Below are 18,329 nucleotides of genomic sequence, written 5' to 3'. Positions count from 1 at the left end.
CTGACTCTCTCTGCCTGAGGGCATTCTCTGTAAAAGCCCCAAGAATTGATACCCCGCAGTGACCCTCGACCGCCAAGTCACAGGCGTTGGTGATAAACACCCCAGTGGGACAACGCTGAGATATGCTCCACGAAGCCTCTCAGGGCCCCAGGGACTGAGCTCCAGGTGCGCACAGTGGTATTAGCTCTGCCCCCTCCTCCCCTTCCCTGTTTCCTCCTGCTGCTTCCTGGGATCACCTCCCATAGAACTGCAGGCACTCATCCTTATCTCAAGGGCTGCTTGGTGAGAAGCCCACTGGACTGGAAGGAAAGAAGAAAGGACTATTTCCCCACAGCCTGCCATTCAGTCACTTAATAACTAAATAAGGAGCTCACAGCAGTGGGGTGGCGAGAGGCATGTGCAGTCAGTACCCTGAAGGGAGCTCTGAATTCATTTCAACATTCGTGGTTACATCGAACCCAGAAAGACAAGCAGGCCTGGGCGTTGTCCCCACTTTCAAGATGAGAAAGTGGCTCAGAGAAAGCAAGTGACCCCAGCATGGTGTGGAGACCCATCCTCCCAGCACCCTGCCCTGGTGCAGGGAGCAGCACTCACCGCGCCCGGCCGGGGCGAGGGCACGGGGTGCGTCACGGTGTACCACTGCTGCGTCTCACGGTTCACCTCCTTGTAGAGGCCATTGAAGGCCCTCTGCACGTCCCTCATGGTGAAGACACAGACAGCAGAGCCCTCTGTGGTCCCCCTGTGCCTATAAAGGAAGTGGCTGGATTAGCCCAGTAGCCCTGGGGCTCACAATGAGGCCAGCAGGGCCCAGAGGCTGGCTCCTGGGCCCCAATCCCAGCCACCCCTTGTCCCCCCACCCCTTCCCAGCTGGGTCCTGGGGGCCCTACCACTGGGATGTGAAGACCCCATAGAAGAGGGTGTCACGCCAGTCCTGGGGGCTGGGGCTCAGTGTGAAGACGTCTTGCAGCACGTTGAACGGGAAGCCATCATCAGGCCGCAAGCACAGGAGCTGGGCCTTCAGGAAGGACGTCCAGCGCTGCTGCAGGACCCGCTCGCCCCCCTCGTCGCCCTGGGAGAGGAAGAGAGAGGTCGGGGTTAGGCTCAAGCAAGAGTGGGATGCTTGGTGTCCCTTACTGGCCCCTCCCCAGTGGTGGCTGAGACAGACACAAAGCGAGGCCTGAGTTCCGTTTCAAATTAAGAAGGTTGAGGCTGCAGCATACAGGTCCTGTCACCAGGAGGCTGGCCAAGTAAACAGAGTGCTTTCTTTACTGCAGGATGCCAGGAGAAAGGACGAAGGGGAGTCTGTCCATGAATGATTCACTGCTGAGCAAAAAGGGAAGCTAAAGAACTGAAGAGTCAATGGTTTTAAATAATATAAATACATATGTATTTATACATATGCAAAAACAAAAGGATTAGCAAGGAACATTCTAAAATGTTAACAGTGGTCACTTATTGTGATGGGATGGTGGGATTATAACCCCAACAATCAATAATTAGTTATTGCTTACCATGTTCCTAGAAGCTTTCCACAGATCCTAACAACCCTGAGGGAGTTTTGTTATGATTCCCACTGAACAGAGGAGGAAACTAATTTCTCAGTAAAGAAATTAACTGCCCACGATCACACGACCTGCAGGGTTTGCACCCAGGCAGCCTGGCTCCAGTCTATGCTCTTCATCACAGTATCGTGCTGCCTCTTTATCTTGTAAGTGATTTTTGTGTGTATTTTCCTGTATTTTCACATTTTTTTAAGTAAGAAGAAAACAAATGGAGACATTATAACAAGAGAGAGAGAAAAGTCAGTAGCCAGGCCGTTCCTTGTGAAGGACAGGAGAAAGCCACATGCAGGGTCTCTGGGATGGCCCGCCCCCCTCACCTTGCAGATGCGGGCGATGCGGGACACAATGGTGTTCTCAAAGAACTCAAATTCCTGGCCAGTCTCGCTGAAGAAGAAGTAGATCTTGTCGTCGTCCCCCTGCAAGCTGCCCAGGCTCTCGGGAATGTAGGCTGAGGCCACAAACGCTGGGTCTGTGGGGGCCAGTGGGGAGCACAGTCAGCCCAAGAATCCCAGATAGGCAAGACTCTGTTCTCAGGCCCTGCTGGGGAGACAGGGCCCCTCCTGAGGGCTCCCGTGACTGCCCACTGGTGGGTGGTGGGAAGACATCACCTTGTAGCCAGTTGAGGGAGTTCTCGGTCTTGGTGGGGCGGAGGCTTTGGCTCCGGGAGATGGCCGGGTCATTCCCCTGGAAGCTGCTGACTGTTCCAGTGTACAGCTCACCATCTGCCAAGAGAACATTCCCATGGGAATGGGCCCTCGGCACGGCCCCTTCCCGCTCAGGGCCTGGAGTGACCCGAATGCTCCGCATCTTGCTCAAGATGGACAGAGGAGGGAGTAGGAACTAAGAAAAGCCCATCCAAAGGCAGCCCAGGGTCACTGCCCCCCCCCCGGGAATCAGCCTGGTGTGGACCAACCAGCTCAGACCCAGAGCCCTCCCTGCCCCCCGCCACATGGAGCCTCAGTGAGCCCCCTGTTCCCTGACTCCAACACTCACCAACCACCAGGGCCGTGGACTTGAAATTGGGGTCAAAAGGACAACGGCCCTTGCCATCTTCAAGGAGGACATTCCCCACCTTGTCCCGGGCCAGAGTGAAGTTCTCCATGTTCTGCAGGGGAGCAGACGGCAGAGCTCAGGGGCATGTCAGGGAGTGAGTGGGCTCGGTGGGAAAGGAGTGGGGTGTGCCAGAGAGAAGGGAGGTGTCTGATAGGCCATCCTCCTCATCCCAGCACCCAGGGCATGGTGCCAGCCCCATCTTGCAGTGACCCTATGTGGTGGACACTATTGCCCCACTTGGCAGAGAAGAGAGGAGGCTTAGAAAGGAGATGTGAGCCAGGGAAGAGCAGCGACATGATTCAAACCCAGGTACGTCTGACTCCAAAGCTGGTGCTCCAAACCACACCCTCATAACGCCATCCTCTGTGAAGGTGTGCATAGGGCAGAAATGCAAAGGTGTGCGTGAGTTGAGGAGGGTGGACAAGGTGGGCAGGTGTGACTGAGCGAGAGCAGGGGAGAGAGCTGGAAGAAGCAAGCAGGCGAGACTGTGGGTGCACCAGAATCTTTGTGCGCTAGTAATCCCATCCCCATCCCCTACAGGGCAATTCGGCCATCCGGGCTCTCAGGGCCCACTGCTGCCAAGAAGCTGCTGCTGGGCCCTGCTCTTCAACAGGGGTCGGTGCTAGGGGCAGAAGGAGGGGTAGTTCTCAGGCAAGCCCAGAGTGAGGAGGGGGCACTCACAATGTAGGTGCATGCAGGGCTGAAGGCAGCTGTGCCACAGACGAACAGGTGGCTGCTGTTGAGAGGCAGGAGGATCTTGATGTAGTTTTGACAGTCCCGCTGGAGGAGGGAGGAGGGTGTCAGGCCCAAACAAGCCACCAGGGGGCACCACCGAGTCCTTCCCACCAAGGCCAGATTGGGGTGGGGGTGGGTGGTGGTGAGGCCTCTGCCTCTTGGCACTCAAAATCCAGAGTAAAAGAGAATCCAGGAGTCTCGTAGGGCAGTGTAGATGGAGGACCAGGAAAAATGTGTGCAGGAGGGGGAGCTCAGGGCTCAGCTAGTTCTGTTTGGAAAACTTTTCAGTCTGGGGTGAAGGCACAGAATCCCTCCCTTTTGAGATGTCTTGGCCCCACCTGGTAAGGAAGCTACAGCCCAGAGGAGGAGGAAACACACAGCCCTGAAACCTGAACCCTGAACCCCAGACTCGCAGATTGCCTCTGAGAGGGCCCAACAGGCATCTCCTACCCAACTTCTGATAGTTCCCCCAAAACTCTCTCCTCCGAGATCTTTCCCCTTTCACTAACGGCAACTCTGTCTTCTCAGTTCCTGACCCCAAACCGTACAGCCAGCCTCAACTCCTCCTCTCTCACACCCCTCGTTTTTCCATCAGGAAATTCTGGTAGCCTCATCTTCAAAATACACCTGGGACCTGAGCATTTCTCACTCCCTTTATTGGAACACCCTGGTCCAAGCCACCATGGCCTCTCGCCCCTCCCTGGTCTCTCTCCCTCTGTCCTCGCTCTATGGAGGCTGCTCTCCACCATGGCGGCCAGAGTGACCCTTTAAAAACGCACGTCAGACCATGTCACTCCTCTGCTCAGCCGCCAGTGGTTCCCCAAATACCTTACTCCGAGTAAGATCCACAGTCTTATTTCTTCTCCAGGTCAATTCCCTCACCTCCTTCTGATCTTGGCTCAAATGTCACTTTTTTAATGAAGTGTAATGTGACCACTTTTCAAACAGACTGATTTCTTCTTGTTCACAATGATATATCCAGTGTCTAAAAGCACCCGGGCACAGAGCAGGTGCTTAATACATTTTTATTGAATAAAAGAAATCAGGACTTGAACCTGTGTCTTGACTCCAAGACCAGTGCTCTTCTGCCCTCAACTTCGCCTCCCCATCCTGCACTCAGGACCAGCAAGCCTCTGGGAATGGTGGGGAGTCCTCCAGAAGAACCCCAGGCTGGTCCAGCCCCCACCCAGTGGTCTGGCCAAAACCAAACCCGACTTTGTCAGACCTGCCACGTCAGGCACCATCTTCAGAGGGACAGACTCCCACGCCAACCCAGTCACTGCTCATCCTGGAAGCCAACGTTTATCTGGGCACTTATTATGTACCAGGTACTTTATACCTATTAGCTCATTGAATCCTAAGTAAAATAAGGCTTAGACAGGCAAATCTACTTGTCCAAGGTCACAGAGATATTAAATGCAGGGCTGAGATTCAACCCCAGGTCTGGCCCTCTCAGAAGCCTACGCCCTTTCCACCGTAGCTGGCTGCATCTGCTCCCCCCTTCCTGCCTTCCTCCCTCCTTCAGCCCCCAGGGGCCAGCTCACCTGTGGGTCCTTGCCCTTGAAGCTGCACTGCTGTTTCCTCTCGGCATCAGCGCTCCACAGCAGCTGGGGAATGAGAAAGGGGAAGGAAAGTGCAAATGGGAATGAAGAATATGCCTCTCTTTTCCTTCCTCCTCCCGCTTGCATCATCCTTGGACCCAGAAGGTCCATTTTCCTGTCCATCTTCCCAACTGCCTTCCTCTGCCCAGCCTAGTCAGCCCTGGCAGCATCTCACCTCCTGGTACCCCCCGCCTGGCAGGAAGCTGACGCTGCTGTTGAGAGCAAAGAGGGCCTCACGGGCACCCACGTACACAGTCCTGCCATCCCTGCTCAGCAGAAGGGCTGTGTAGTTGGAGATGTTTTCAGCTTCAAATCTGAGAAATGGTCGCTTTTCGGAGCCTGGAGAGAGGAAGATGGACATTACCTGGGGGCCATCCCTCTCACGAGAACTCTCTTATACCAACTTCTAGAATGGGCCAATCTTACTGAAGCAGATCAACAAGGCAGTGGGTGGCAAGGGGCTGGGGACAAGGGGAGTTAAAGGGGAGCAGCATTCCCGGACTCTCAAATATAATAATAAAATATTATCTCAAATCTCAAATATTACGTAAGAAACAAACACACAATGATGAATGTAAAAGAACATTAATTATAGCACCACACATATTCATGACAAATTGAAACCACCCAAATGTCCATCCACAGGGCACTGGGTGAAAACAAATCTGAATACTTTATTTGCTGGAATACTATGCATCTGGTAAAATGATGTTGCATTAGAAATTCCAGAAAAACAGGCAAACAAAGTTATATAAGAAAGGCATGGTCAAAATATGAAGTGAACAAAAATATAAAGTGATGGATTCTGAGCACCTAACAGAATATAAGCAAAGAAAGTGTATTTGACACTCTCCTTTGAGTGGCATTAGACCCAAGAGAAGGTCTTGTAAGCACAGCCCACCGCCGTGGGTTGCAGAGAACACGATCTCCATTGGCAGAGGAATGTAAACATCGGGGCACTGCTCTTCAACCCCTGGCACCACCTCACAGTCACTCATGGAAGATTCATGGTTAAACAGAATGTAAATACTACCAACCTTGACCTAAGAGGCTTGAATGTACAACAGACGGACACTGTGAGGCTGCGGGTGAGGGGAGTTAAGGAAAAAGTGGTCTCCATCTCTTCCTCTGAGAGCAACGAGGACCATAAGGGACTGTCAATGTTAGTGGAACAAGAAACTGAGGCTTAGGTATATTATTTTAAATCACAGAAGTGACTAAATGGAGTGGCAGAAAATGTATGGAGGAAGTGGGGAAGAGTAATGAAAGTGATGGAAAGCTTTATTGTTCTCAGCAGCAAACCAGTAAGTCAGATAAGCCAAGAAATCATGGAATAAGCATTTGACTTAAGGGGAGGAAACCAGCGTGTAAGTCTGAATGATTAACACTGCCTCTTTCACCCAGGCCTGGGGGAGACTGAGGCAGTTGTTGCTTTTCATGATAAGAAATTGTACACTTAAAAAAAAATTAACAGCATGTATCCTTAATATAAATTCTAAGTATCTTTCATTGCTGTAAAATATGTAATAAGATACTAATTATTTACCATGAAATGAAAATTAAGATTATAAAACAGTATGTATAGTTAGATTCTATTTTTTGTGGGAAAAACATAAAAATAGAAAAAAAAATCCAGAAGGATGAATCACAAAATGTTGAAAAGTGGTATCCCTGGTGGGATCATATGTAATTTTTTTTCCTTTGCTCTTGTTATCATTTTTGGATTCTACAGGTTATACTTGCGTAATGTTAAAGAAATAAATTAGAAGGAGAGAAAGAAGATAAAAAGAAATGCACACATCTATCCACCAGGGTACCATTTGTGCTTTCAGTGACTAAAGGATTTGGAGAGAAATTATTTTAAAAATTCTAAGCAGCTGATAAGAAAAGAAAAACAAGCAAAAAGCAGCCACCCTGCTCAACCCCAGGCATCTCCTAACTGACCGATGGATCACAACCACGCAAACAAATAGTTTCATGAAGCTGAGGAAGCAAAAAGTGCAACATGCCAGCAAAGCAGTTGTGAATACGGCCTCATGTGTGTTTGCATGGTGGGTGTTTTTACATACCCCCAGTGTGGTTCCACTAAGGGCAAGGACATACAAAGAAAAGAAGGTAAAATATAAACACTAAAATCAGGAGCAGAAAAAAAAAATCTGAAGAAAATGTCTAAACCAGAAACAAAGGACAGATTCACATAAGCAGGTCATAAGGTCCTCAACACAGCTATTGGAGATAGGCACCGCATTTAATGGTGAGCCTCCCAGTGGCCAAGAGAAAAGGGAAATCAAGTTACCTTATCCTCATTATTCAAGAGGAAGAACACATACCAGCCCTTCTGGGGAAGCTAAGCTTTTTTCCTAGCCACTGATGCTGAAGGAAGCACTTAGGTAGGACTTCCAAGCAAACACACTGGGACATCCCACCAGCAAACAGAAATGATGGCGTTCCCAAGGCTGTTCCTCACCATGTCTCCTGGTGAGGGAAGGTGCTACCACAAGGTACCAGTGCAGGAATCTATAGGGGAATCTGCAGTTAGGAGGCTTGTCACTGTAGAACCAGAGTCAAAACCGGGGCTGCACTAGGAATTCACAGGGCAAAGTCCTGCCTAATATCCAGAGTCTGAACTCCGCTGCTGAAACCACACAGGGCAGCTGTGGTCTGAAGAGGTTAAGGCCTCTCTTTGAACTCTGAAGTCCAGAATCATACAAGATTGAAGGTCTTTTGCCTCAAATTCCCAACTCCTTACCACTTCCTATCAGCACTCTACACACTGGGAGGCTCAAGGAAAGTTTCCAGCACTAACTCTCCACTTTTCTCAACCAGAAAATTTCCCAACACACTGGAGCCCAATTATGCTGCTTTTACTTTGTGCCACTGAGCTGATCAGCCTTCTGGAACAAGCAGCCTGACCATTTTGCATTCTGCAGGGAAGAATCATCTCCTGTTAACCACCACAGTGCACCCAGCCTGCCCCAGGGAGGTGCTGTGCTAAATGTGTTGTAGATATTCCCTGCGTGCCCACAATGGCCCTGTGAGGTAGGAACTGCTGCTATCCCCAGGTTACAAATGAAGAAATAGAAGCTCAGAGACCTTAAGCAACTTATACAAAGCCCCACAGCAAAAAAGCAGCTGTAGTGGGAAGCTTTCTGGATCCTTGGTCTGCAAACTGCAGGATGCAGCAAAAGCACCTAGAAGATCTAAACTCCAGATTCAGGACCTGCCCCTGGAGACTCGGATGCTGCTGACCTGAGATGGTGTCTGAGAAGGTGCAATTCTATGAGCTCCCAGCTGATTCTGGAGGAGGCCCAAGGAGCACACTTTGAGAAGCACCATGTAGGCAGGTCCTTGTAGGGCAGATGTCATCACACCAAGCTGTAGTCTCCTCATTCGTATCCCAGGGATAATGAAAAGAAGATGCCCAGCAGGCACGGGAGGAGCCAGTGAGACCAGGGTAGCTACAGCAGCCCCTCCTCGTCTTTTGTAGCCCTCCACAGTGTCTTGACAGCAAGGGCTGGTTCAAATTTGCCAGTGCTTGTCTGCCTACAGAGGAGGTGAATTCCTACCCAGGTGGGTCCTGTAAGTCTGGGCAGGAGGCTGCTCCTGGAGTCTGACACAGAAATGCCAAAGGTCAGAGATAAGCTGAAGTCCAGGTGGCAGCTCAGCCTCACTCAGGCTGGGGTGAGGTGGGGGGGACCGGCCAAGGGTCATGCAGACAGAGCACAGGCAGGCTGGAGGGACAGCCAGGGCACCAGCTGCCAGGCCCTGGTCTAGCCCAGCCCTCCAAACAAGCCCACTGCTCAAGAGCCCACCACACCTCCTCCAGCCACGCTGGGAGTACAGTCAATGAAATGGCAAAAGGACAGAAAACACCAGCGAGAAGCAGGCGAGGGGCCCCCAACACCAGGCTTTCCCATTCTGGGGTTGCTCCCTCTTTGTCCCTCTGCCCTGAAACGCTCACACTCAAAGCCATGGTGTCCCGAAGGCCTAGCCCTCCACGATCCCCTCTGCCCTGTGGACTTCACCAGGGCTGGTCAGTGGGGCTGGCTTCCCAAATGGGAGTCTCAGTGAGAGAGAGATTAAGACGCAACTTGAATCAGAGACCTCGGTTCAAATCCTGCCTCTGTCACTTACTAGCCACCTGCCACCAGGACAAGCCACTTAACGTCTTGGAGCCTCACTTTCCTTATCTGTAAAATGAGGATAATAGCACCTCGCCTCATAGAGTTGTTATGAGAAGAAATGAGATTATATATGTAAATAACAATGTACATAATAACCCACATTTACTGAGTGCTTTACTCAACTTTGCACACGTTGTCCTGGTGTTGGCATGGTGTCTGGCACACGATCAACACTCAACTGGATCAAAAACAAAATCAAAAGCCCTGCAGGAAAATCCAGCCCAGCAAGAGCTGCCAGAGGAGCAGGGCTGCTTGGGAGCTGGGCCTCCCTGGTCCTCATGGTTAAAAAAACTCCTCCTGGGCGATTCTAACCTAGGCCTGCACCAAGTCACAAGGGTCTCACAGCCAAAGAGAGGGCATCAGCTCAGACACGGGCTAGTGTCTCAGGCACATCTCGTGTGTGTGAGCTGGTCCCGGCTCCGCAGTGTTCTGAGTGGTGATCCCACCTGAGTGCCCAGGTGCCTAGGGTCACCTCCAGAGTCACTGCTTAGATGTCTCTGTGGGTCCTGTCTGAGCTTGCCCTGTGTGTGTGTGTGTGTGTGTGTGTGTGTGTGTGTGTGTGTGTGTGTGTGTGTGTGTGTGTGTGTGTGTGTGTGTGTGTGTGTGTACGCCCTACTGCAGGGCTTGCCTGTGCTTGTGTGTTTGCTCTGGGGTGCTATCTGTGTAGAGGTTACCTGGGGGGGGGCAGTGTTTGTGCTCTCGGCTCCCTGTGAGTGCTGGCACACCTCAGGGTCAGTCTTGGCATTTACCCTGCTCTGTGTGGCAAAGGGAGTGTGTCTTGTGTGGTCTCTTGGACTGCCTGTGCCTCTCAGACATGCTCCATATCCTCTATGCAGTGGGTTAGTTCAGTGCGAAGAAAGCTGGGCTGCGAGAAGCTGTGGCTGGTTTTCCCAGGCGGGATGAAACCTTCCCATCCAGCTTGGGCAGGCCTGAGCTGGTGGCTCCTCCAGAGCACCAAGAAAGTAGGATGGGGGCTGGCCTAGGGCTGTCTGGGCCACTAGCCTCCTCGGAAAGGGCACATGGGCTGGGCCTGTCAGAGCCCCCTGCAGGGCCCCATTCCCACACCCTCAGGGCCTGGGATCTCAGCAGGAGGTGATATGGGAACAACTCAGCCCCCAGCCTCATCTAGAGTTTCTCCCCTGGCCTGTGACTCACCGGATGCTTGGAGATCTCTGGGGTGAGACAGGAACAGGGCTCAGCACCATCCCCACCCTGGGCAGTCCACACCCAGGCCAGCCAAGAGCTGAGCAGGGCTGTGACTCAGAGCCCCACCTCACCTTTCTCTCCACTGTGGCTTCCCAGGGGCACCACAGCTGACGCTGACCTGGCCTTAACATCCCGCCCTCCGCAGGCCCCAGCAGGATTAGGCCAGAAAACAACTTCTCTGGGGAGTCAGAGTCAGGAAGGTACCCCTGGCAGGGGAAGGGGGGATAGGCAGCTGGTTACCCCTCAGCCTGAATCGCAAAGTCCCCAGAGGAGGGTCTGGGCCCTGGACAAGTCCCCAAGAGCCTCCCAAGAGGCTGTGTTGGAGCACCTCTTCCCCAGGGAGTTACACGGGCCCCTTGGACCCACTTGTACCAGCAGGAGCACCACCTCCAGGACAGGAGCGCTGACTCAGCGGCAAACTAGGGCACAGCAGCGGCAGACCTGCATGCCCGCCCTCCTTCCACACCGCCCAAGTGCGGGGCAGGGCGGCCTGTAGGGCCGGAAGTGGTGGGCCAAACTCTGCCGTCACCAGAGCAGTGCCAGGGCAGAGTCCCTGGCCAGGGAAGGGGGCCTGTGTGGCACAGGTGCTCCCCATGGACAGAGGTAACCAAGAAAGAGGAGAAATCAAGGGAACCCAGCCTAGAAGCATCCTGTATTCCTGGGCAGGCACACTCAGGAAAGCCCACTTCCCAACTGGCCACTGCTATGGCCCCAAGCAGGCTGGCCAAGTGCTCTGGCCAGAATCAAAGGGTGGCCCCCAGCCCCTCACAGACACTTGCCTTGTGCCCAACTGGCCAGCGGAGTCCTAACCCAGGACCTGCCATGAGCTATGATCATCTTGGGAGAGGCACCTCCCTCCCATCCATGCCCCCACCCCCACCCCACCCAGGACCAAGGTCAGCTCCTCCAGCCCCCTGCTCAGGGGCTGGTTGTTCTCCACGGACCCCTCTTTCCTGAGGCTCCTACCCTAGGGTCTACCTTCCTCCTCCCACAGATGCCCTCCTTTTTCTGAGGAAACTGGGGCCATCAGGCACAAACCTCAACTTCCCACTGCCTCCCTCCATCTCCCCATAAACTTGAGTCCTGTATCAGCAACTTTTCTGCCTCTCAGAGAGCAGTTTTTCCCTTCAGTAATTATCCTGGAAATTCATGTGCCTCCCTCCCCTCCTTCTCAGCCAAACTCCTGAAGAGAAGAGCCGCTCAGCGCCGTCTCCATTCCTCACTCCCACTCACTCCTTGACTGGGAGTCAGGCCTCATACGGCCTCAGGCTCTCCAGGCCCAGGCACCACCTCGCTGCCAAACCCCAGATGCCCGGGGACACGGCCTCCGGGGCATGCGGAGGTCCCCTGTCCTCTGGGTGTCTGCCACATGGGTCTCAAGGGTCACCTCATGTCTCCCTCACACTCCTGGGCCTCCATGCCTCCAAGAGCTAACGTGCTGTAGCGCTTACTGAGACTTTCAGCGGATTAGTGCATGTAATCCTGGCAAGGCTGTTGTGAGGTAGGTAGCACCATCTGCTTTTTTCAGGTGAGAGAACTGAGGCACAAGTGAAATTACTTGCCCTCGATTACCTGGCTAGGAAGAACGTTGGAGCTGGGATTTGAACCTGGGCCACCAGCTCCGGAGTCTAGGTTACTAGTCACCTTCAGGCTCTCCAGGCTTTTGCTCTTGAATGTTCTTGTTTCCTGGGGTCAGCCCTTGGTCCTTGGGCCACACATCCATTTCCATCCCCTTCAATGGCATGGACGCTGGCAACTCCTAAATCTCTTCATCCATTGCAGGTCTTCCTCCAACACGCCTGACCCCATTATGCAGGAGACCCTCCATGGGCACCTCCCCCACTGACCCCCCTTCCCCAGATTCCAGATCACTCCTTGGCCTGGGATCTTGTGTCCCCGTGTGACATCGCTCACCGGGCAGGAAACCTGGGTGTCACACTTTTGATTTCCCGCTCCCTCACCATGGACATCCAACCCATGATCAAATCCTGCCAGGTTTCTCTTCTCAGTATTTTCCAAATATATTCCCCTCACCATCCCCACCACCACAGTTCTGACGGGGGCCATCATGCTCTCTCACCTGGGCCACTGCAGCTGCCTTTCAACTGAGCCCTGCACCCAGCTGCTACGCTGCAGCCAGAGGGCTCTCTGGGAACCGTCACTGTCCTTTGTAAAAACCCTCAGTTGTATCCACTGTCCAAGCCCTTAACGCCAGCCCTACATTCCCTCCTTCCCCTCATTTAAGTCAGTGAATTGTAACCCAAGGTCCTATTTCTCCTTCCTAGTCTTTGCCCAGCCAGTCCCCCTGCCTGGAATGCCCTTCCTTTTGACTAACTCCTACTCATCCTTTGAGACTCAGCTGAGTTTCAACTCCTCTAGGAAGCCTTCCTGAATCCCCAGTGGGGCGAGGGCCCCTCCTCTGTGCACCCATCATTTCCTGCTCACACCTCTCCTGGGGCACTGGCCACACTGTTTGATGATGAAGGGCTTTCTGTGCCTGTCTTTCTCACCAAGCTGAGGGCGCCTTGAGGCGCAATGCTGTTTTATTTGTTTCCCACATTTGTATCATCTGGCCAGGTGAGTTCCAAGAGTTGTTCATAAACATTTGTCGACTGAATGAATGACTGTAAGAGTCCCAACTCCCATTTCAGGATGCTCTGGTCCAGGGAGGGACCCTAGATTCAAAGGGACAAGTCTGGAGGTCCTGATGCCTCATGCTCCCAAGAGTATGTTTGAGAAGCACTGTCCCTCACTTGTCCCTTCCCCAAAGCTCAGTCCAGGAATCCCAGGTTCTAGACGGAAGTGTGATAGCTCAAAGTGCTGCAGGGAGACAGGAGAGGCCACAGGGACCGGATAAAAGAGTCACAAGGCCTGTGTGTGAGTCCTGACTTTTATCACTGACCAGCTGGACAAGACCTGCCGGTCCTGGGAGGGACCCCTGCAGGGTTGCTGGGAAGACGGAATAAATGCAGCATGTGGAAACGACAAGCTCCCAGGTTAGGGGGTCACCACCCATCAGGACTGGCCCTCCCCACATCCGCCCCCTCCACCCCTCCTGCTGCCTTCCCTCTCCTCATCCTTGCTCTGAGTAAATACCCAGCCTCCAGACACCTCAGAAGCCCAGTTGTGCAGGGAAGGGGGACAAGGGCAGGTGGGGGTGCAGCCACCTATGGCAGGAGCTCCTCTCAAGGGGTAGCTGCTGCTTCATCCCAGACTCAGTGGAATGAGAGCCTCACCAGACCTTCAGAAGAACTGGAAACCTGGATTTTCATAGAAAATTTCCAGAGTTTTAAATATTGACAATGAATTAAAGTTTTTCTAAAATACTTGGAGGCCAAACAAAATATATCTCCTTGCTGGCTCTGCACCATCGCTCCCCTCGTTTGTGAACGTCTGTCTGAGATGTCTGCCCAAGTCTCCAGTGTGCTGTGTTCCCAGCCAAGTCTGCAATGTCTGCCCTATTTCCAATCACGGCTGTACCATCGGGGGCCTCAGCTGGACCCCCTGTCCCATCCAAGGGGTGACCTCAATAGATTTCTTCACCAGATGGAAATATATAACCTATCAACTATTCATGGGCCAAGCTGGGTCATTTCACTGCTTTTGAACATTTCACAGGTGAAGCAGAAGGCAGATGTTCTGATGGAAAGAATGTGATTCTTGAGGCAGAGAACTTGTGGCCCAAGGCTTAGTCCCCAGCCTTCTTGTTGCATGACCCTGACCCTTTGAGTTAGCTTCTCTGAGCCTCAGTTCCCTCATCTGTATGAGATAGAACAATACCAGCCCCACACTCAAGAGCAGTGCTCAGCACACAGTGGGTGCTCTGTCCTGGGTGGTCTTCTCCCCTCTTCCTGTTAACATCTCTCTCAGAAGATGGGCAAGGGAAGGCCAAAAATGAGGCAGTGTATTGGTTCACTTGGCTGCTCTTTAGAGTTAAGATAAAATGAGAACCATCTGTCTAATAGCCTCACTGAAACCCCTTCACCACAGGCCCCCCGCCTCCCTCATCCCCACTAAGCTGCCATGATGGGCTTCACAGATGGACCCAGGAGCATAGGCCAGAGAGGTCCCATGGCGAACAGGTCGGGTCACAGGCTTTCAAGGCAGAACTGTATGACGTGGACAAAATGCTTCTCCTCTCTGAACCTCAGCTATCTTATCTGTAAAATGGGGATAATTCCATCTATCATGAACGTGGAAACAAGACAACTAAAAGCCTGCTGCCCACAGTAGCCCTGTACCTGTTACTGCACCTTCTACCTTCCTCTAGGTGCTAAATGGTGGAACCCAAACATAAGGACGTCAGCTGTGCCACCTAAGGGCTGGCTCCTGCCCCACAGTGGAGACGGTCACACAGGAATGGTGGCTAATGAGTGACTAGGAGCGGAGAATGGCGGGAGATGGAGTGGGGCCCTAAGAGTCCCCAGGTATCTGTCCTAAGACAGCTTCTTCTGTGGAAACCACTCTCCGTCCTGGACTCGGGCGCACTGCCAGGACAGGGAGGTGAGAATGCAAGGAGGACGGGAGGAGTGCTGGCGAGGAAACAGCAGTGGGAGCTCCTGAGGGCAGGCAGGCTGAGAAGGTGAGAATCTCATGCTCCTCTTTCCATTTGCCCCCCCAGTGTGGGCACATCAGAGGCCTCTCCTCTGATCCTAGCACCCAAGGATTTGAGGGGGGGAAGGAGCGACTGACATGACCTGAGCCCAGCCTCTTCTCCATGCCTGGAGCCATCCTCTCCAACTCCCTTGTCTGGGCGATGAACGTGCAGATGTATCCAGATGTGCCCCAAAAGTTGTGCAAGCTCAGAGCTTTGCTGGGCTGACACACAGGCATTTCCACATCAAGCCAAATGTGGGTTATGCAGAGGGCAGAGTGAAACCAGCAAGGGGCAGGGAGAGGGAGAGGTGCGTCCAGCCTCAGGCAGAGGAGGTTCTTGGGGCAGAAGAGGGCTCTGAAAGGGCTGACCAAGGAGCACTTGAAAAGTGGAGTAAATCAAGCAGGACCCCTGGGGATGGTCTCCAATCAGCCCCAGGGGTCTTGCTTGGTCTTCCACACCGGGGAAGGGGGCAGGGTCTGCACACCACTTCATTCCCTGGCCTGAAGCTCCTGGCACCTAGCAGAGAGCCTGCATACAACCAGCACTCAGACAGTGTCTACCAAATTGATGCAAATAACCTCACCCAGCAAGGCGGGCAGGGAATTTCCACCACAGAGAACAGAAACCGCTACCTTTTACTGGGGCTGGAGCACGTGCCAGGCACTGTGCCAAACACTTTACATACATTATTTCATGTAATCTTCCCAGAATCCTGAGAGATGGGTCCTGCTATTATTCCCATCTTGCCAATATGAAAACAGGCTTGGAGGAGGTGGGCACGTGCCCCAGGTTGTGCAGTTAGCCAACTATTAGCACCCACAGTTACAGCTTTTTCCACCCCGGCTATGAAGATGCCAGCCCATGGGACAGAGCTGAAGACAAAAGTGCATGTCATGCTGAGGCCACATTAAGGAGGGAGGCCAACAGCCAGGCAGCAGAAGACTTAGCAAGAGGCCTGCACGGGGCTTCTCAGGGCAGCCAGGACCCTGGGTGCCCACGCAGGGTCAGAGGACAAGCAGCTGACTCAGGCCAATGCCCTGTCCTCTCTGCTCAGTGAGGTTTTGTTGGTTGCAGTTTGCAGGCCTATGGATTTATATCCACTCTAGTTTGGAAACACTGTGTCCAGAGCTTTCCAGCCAGGCAGTTCAACGGCAGGGATAAATTGATAACTGCTTTTAATTGCCCAAATAAGGGGACTCAATATGACTTTCATGAGCCCAGGAACAGGTGTGTTTTGTTTCTTCCCACGTGGCCAGGCTGGAAAACACTGGGCCGCGCATTGTGCACACCCGAGGCCATTTTTTCCACTCAGCATCTCTCCTACTCTTGACTACTGCAAAGCCTTCAGTCCTGAAACTCCAGACCGCACAGTCTCCAATGCAACAGGACCAAAATCCTACAGCCTTCTATGAAGTGTTCCTTTCACAGAGACTAGAAACTTCCTCTGAAGGCCTCTGCTTGCCTAGATGACCCTGGAACCCCCAGTCCTCTTCCTCCTTGCCACTAGGTAAGACCACAAGCAGGGAACCTCCTCCTGATGGCCCCAGGAACCTGTAGCTGATCAACAGTAATGAGGGTTCCATAGGAAGAATCTCAGATGCAAACTAAATGCTCTACTTCCAGGGATTCTGTTTTAAACCACAGACACAGTCCATTCCCCCTAGACTTCCAGGCCCTTGCGGAGCTTGGGTGGGAATTCAGTACAGGAGGGCAGGTGGCAGGAAAGGGGGGCATGTTCTGTTCCATGCCTCTGTCCCTGTTCTGTGAGGGAGGGGCCTGGGGCCTCAAGCCCAGCGTCCCATGGTCAACATGGGCCTGCCCAGGGTGGGCACACTGCCAGGAACATCTAATGAGCCCCTGGGGATGAGGCAGGAAACCGCCTCAGGCCACACTTGGAGGGTGCGCCTGTTCAGTCACCAGGGCATTCCCCTCTGGGGCTCCCAGCCAGCTGGGAGGACCTGCATTTAGATGGGATGGGGCAGCAGGGATAGAGGGCCCAGAGGAAGCCCAGGGAGGCCAGTGAGGCCAGCTGCACACTCTGTGTGCAGTGCAGTGTGACTCAGCAAAGTGTGAATATGTGCTCACGAGTCTAGGTGCTGGGATGCTGCTAAACAATTCCAGGGCTCTGGTGGAACTAGAAAGAGGTCTCCTCTGGGGAGACCCAGCCTCAAGAACATAGTGGAAGGTCTTTTTCTCTAGGATGCACAGCTTGGAAAGCAGAGTCTGCACTGCATTTCGGGCCCTTTCCACCTCTCAGCTGGGTGCCTCTGTGCAGGGCACAAAACGCATGCCATCTGTGCAGTCCTAACAGTGAGCATGAATGTCTTAGCATATGAATTTTGGGGGGTACAGACAACCAGACCATAGCACCAAGTGATGTGTACAGGGGGTGTTGGTGTATGGCAGAAGCCTACCATAGTCTGGCCACAGTCCTGAACTTCTGGAAGTGGGCCAGGTCATGGAGCCATGTGGGTCGTAACGACCAAGTGTTCCACCTGCTCTCAGGAAGCAGGTCCTCTCACTTCCTCTTCACCGCTCCTCCACTCAGCCTTTTGGTCCTCCCACTCCAAGAGGTCCCCAGCCAGCTCCAGCATTGGACACAATACCTGTTACATTTGACATGGCCCTCCATGTGAGCCAGCCCAGCTTTTCCAGGGCCAGAAGCAGAGTCCATCAGAGTATTTGCACCATCTCACAAAGCTGAGAGGGTCTAAGGGCAAAGGGAGTTATGGCCACAACAGAAAAAACAACAAGGCAGCAGCAGGCCTGGGTCCGGATACACCTGTTATCCTCACTTACCCAGCTGGAGCACCCAAGGGGCTGTCGTCAAACTAACATATCAGCACTGCCCCCACCCCAGGCAGAGTCACCCAGCTCTGTGCAGGATGTGCCAGAATGAAGCCTATGCTTAACATGTAGCAATAATGATAGTTAACACTTAACGGAGTGGTTTCTACGTACCAAGCCCTGTCTTAAGGACTTTCCAAACATAGACTGATTTAATCCTCACAACTTCGAGGTGGGTGCTATTATTATCCCAATTTTCAGATGAGGAAATCAAGGCCCAGAGAGGTTAAGTAGCTTGCTCAAGGTCACATGGTTACCTAGTGGCTGAGGCAGGATTTGAACCCAGGCCATATTCTCAGTACTATCCTGCAATGTTTCAGATTGGGTTTCCCTAGTGACCCTGACTTAATTTAAGTGCTGATTCTGCTACTCTTTCCTTTTGTAAATGGAATGCCTTTAGAGATGGGGATACTGTAAAGAGAACGAAGTCTGGTATAGTTTTAGTCTGTAACCTCCAACGTACACATCTTTTATTCTAACTCATACAATGTGACAACCAAGAAGTTAAAGGCTTGGAGAAACATCTATTGGACATCAATATACG

The 18,329-nt window shown here is 52.7% G+C and overlaps 1 protein-coding gene across 1 annotated transcript in view; it reads right to left on the bottom strand.

Moving 5' to 3' along the window:
• The window catches only part of SEMA4B (semaphorin 4B), a 34,420-nt gene that overhangs the window by 3,925 nt on the left and 12,166 nt on the right, over positions 1-18,329 (bottom strand). The window contains exons 3-10 of the mRNA XM_072950775.1: positions 5,127-5,290; positions 4,895-4,957; positions 3,297-3,395; positions 2,556-2,667; positions 2,171-2,284; positions 1,880-2,031; positions 888-1,069; positions 595-745 (exon numbers count right to left, since the gene is read on the bottom strand). Coding sequence (XP_072806876.1) covers positions 595-745; positions 888-1,069; positions 1,880-2,031; positions 2,171-2,284; positions 2,556-2,667; positions 3,297-3,395; positions 4,895-4,957; positions 5,127-5,290 — 1,037 coding nt within the window. The remainder of the gene's footprint in view (positions 1-594; positions 746-887; positions 1,070-1,879; positions 2,032-2,170; positions 2,285-2,555; positions 2,668-3,296; positions 3,396-4,894; positions 4,958-5,126; positions 5,291-18,329) is intronic.

The sequence above is a fragment of the Vicugna pacos genome, chromosome 27 (assembly GCF_048564905.1).
Source record: "Vicugna pacos chromosome 27, VicPac4, whole genome shotgun sequence".
NCBI lineage: Eukaryota > Metazoa > Chordata > Mammalia > Artiodactyla > Camelidae > Vicugna > Vicugna pacos.
The sequence above is the reverse complement of the archived record's forward strand: the minus strand, read 5'-3'. Positions and strand labels throughout refer to the sequence as shown.